The sequence below is a fragment of the Limulus polyphemus genome, unplaced genomic scaffold (assembly GCF_000517525.1).
Source record: "Limulus polyphemus unplaced genomic scaffold, Limulus_polyphemus-2.1.2 Scaffold10507, whole genome shotgun sequence".
In the NCBI taxonomy this organism is placed as follows: Eukaryota; Metazoa; Arthropoda; class Merostomata; order Xiphosura; family Limulidae; genus Limulus; species Limulus polyphemus.
Genome location: NW_013676117.1, coordinates 4,517 through 5,306, shown reverse-complemented (window position 1 = coordinate 5,306; position 790 = coordinate 4,517). Strand labels below are relative to the sequence as shown.

The 790-nt window shown below is 35.6% G+C and overlaps 1 protein-coding gene across 1 annotated transcript in view; it reads right to left on the bottom strand.

Moving 5' to 3' along the window:
• Positions 1-339: 339 nt before the first annotated feature.
• Positions 340-790, bottom strand: part of LOC111083651 — a 4,617-nt gene continuing 4,166 nt past the window's right edge. Inside the window, exon 2 of the mRNA XM_022380296.1 lies at positions 340-382. Within this exon, the coding sequence (XP_022236004.1) occupies positions 340-382 (43 nt within the window). The remainder of the gene's footprint in view (positions 383-790) is intronic.

The following is a 790-nucleotide window of genomic DNA, read 5'->3' as shown; positions in this document are numbered from 1 at the left end:
TGTAGAGCTGGAGAAGACAAAATCACTTTATAGATCGTGAAAAAATTATTAAAACTGTAGAGGTGGAGAAAACAAAAACGTTGTATAGATTTTGACAAAATCACCAAAGGTAGAAAGAAACAAAATGATTCTATATATATATATCATGACAAAATCACAAAATCTGTATAGTTGTACAACACAATCACTGTATAAATCGTGATAAAGTCACCAAATCTACAGAGGCAGAGATAAACATTACCATGTGGTCTGTAACAAAGTTATCAACACTAGTTTTGAGTCCTACGGTGGAACAGCGGTAAGTCTACGGACTTAAAACGCTAAAATCCGGGGGTTCGATTATCCGCGGTGGACACAGCAGACAGCCCAACGTGGCTTTGTTCTAGGAAAAAAACAAACTCAAGATTTGAAAAAATAACTTTTATTCTACGATGTAGACGTAGAGTTCAAAAATAAAAACAATCACGTATTCTGTGACAAAATACCCTGTCGCTCGTGACAAAGTAACTTAATGTTATAGAGATGAAGGGAAACTATCTTGTAAAGAATACCTTGAAGTCCCTGACAAAGATACCAAAGTTGAATAAATTAAAAAAAAACACATTGTAGTCCTTAACAAAAAATCATTAACATTTTAGTTATGAAACTCTAATCTGTGACAAAGTGACCTGATCGGTAGACTATGAAAAGCAAAAGATTTAGTTTCTTGTGAATTTCGCGCAAAGCTACACGAGGGCTATCTGCGCTAGCCGTCCCTAATTATCCTGTCTGCCCTGGCATCATTTACTGC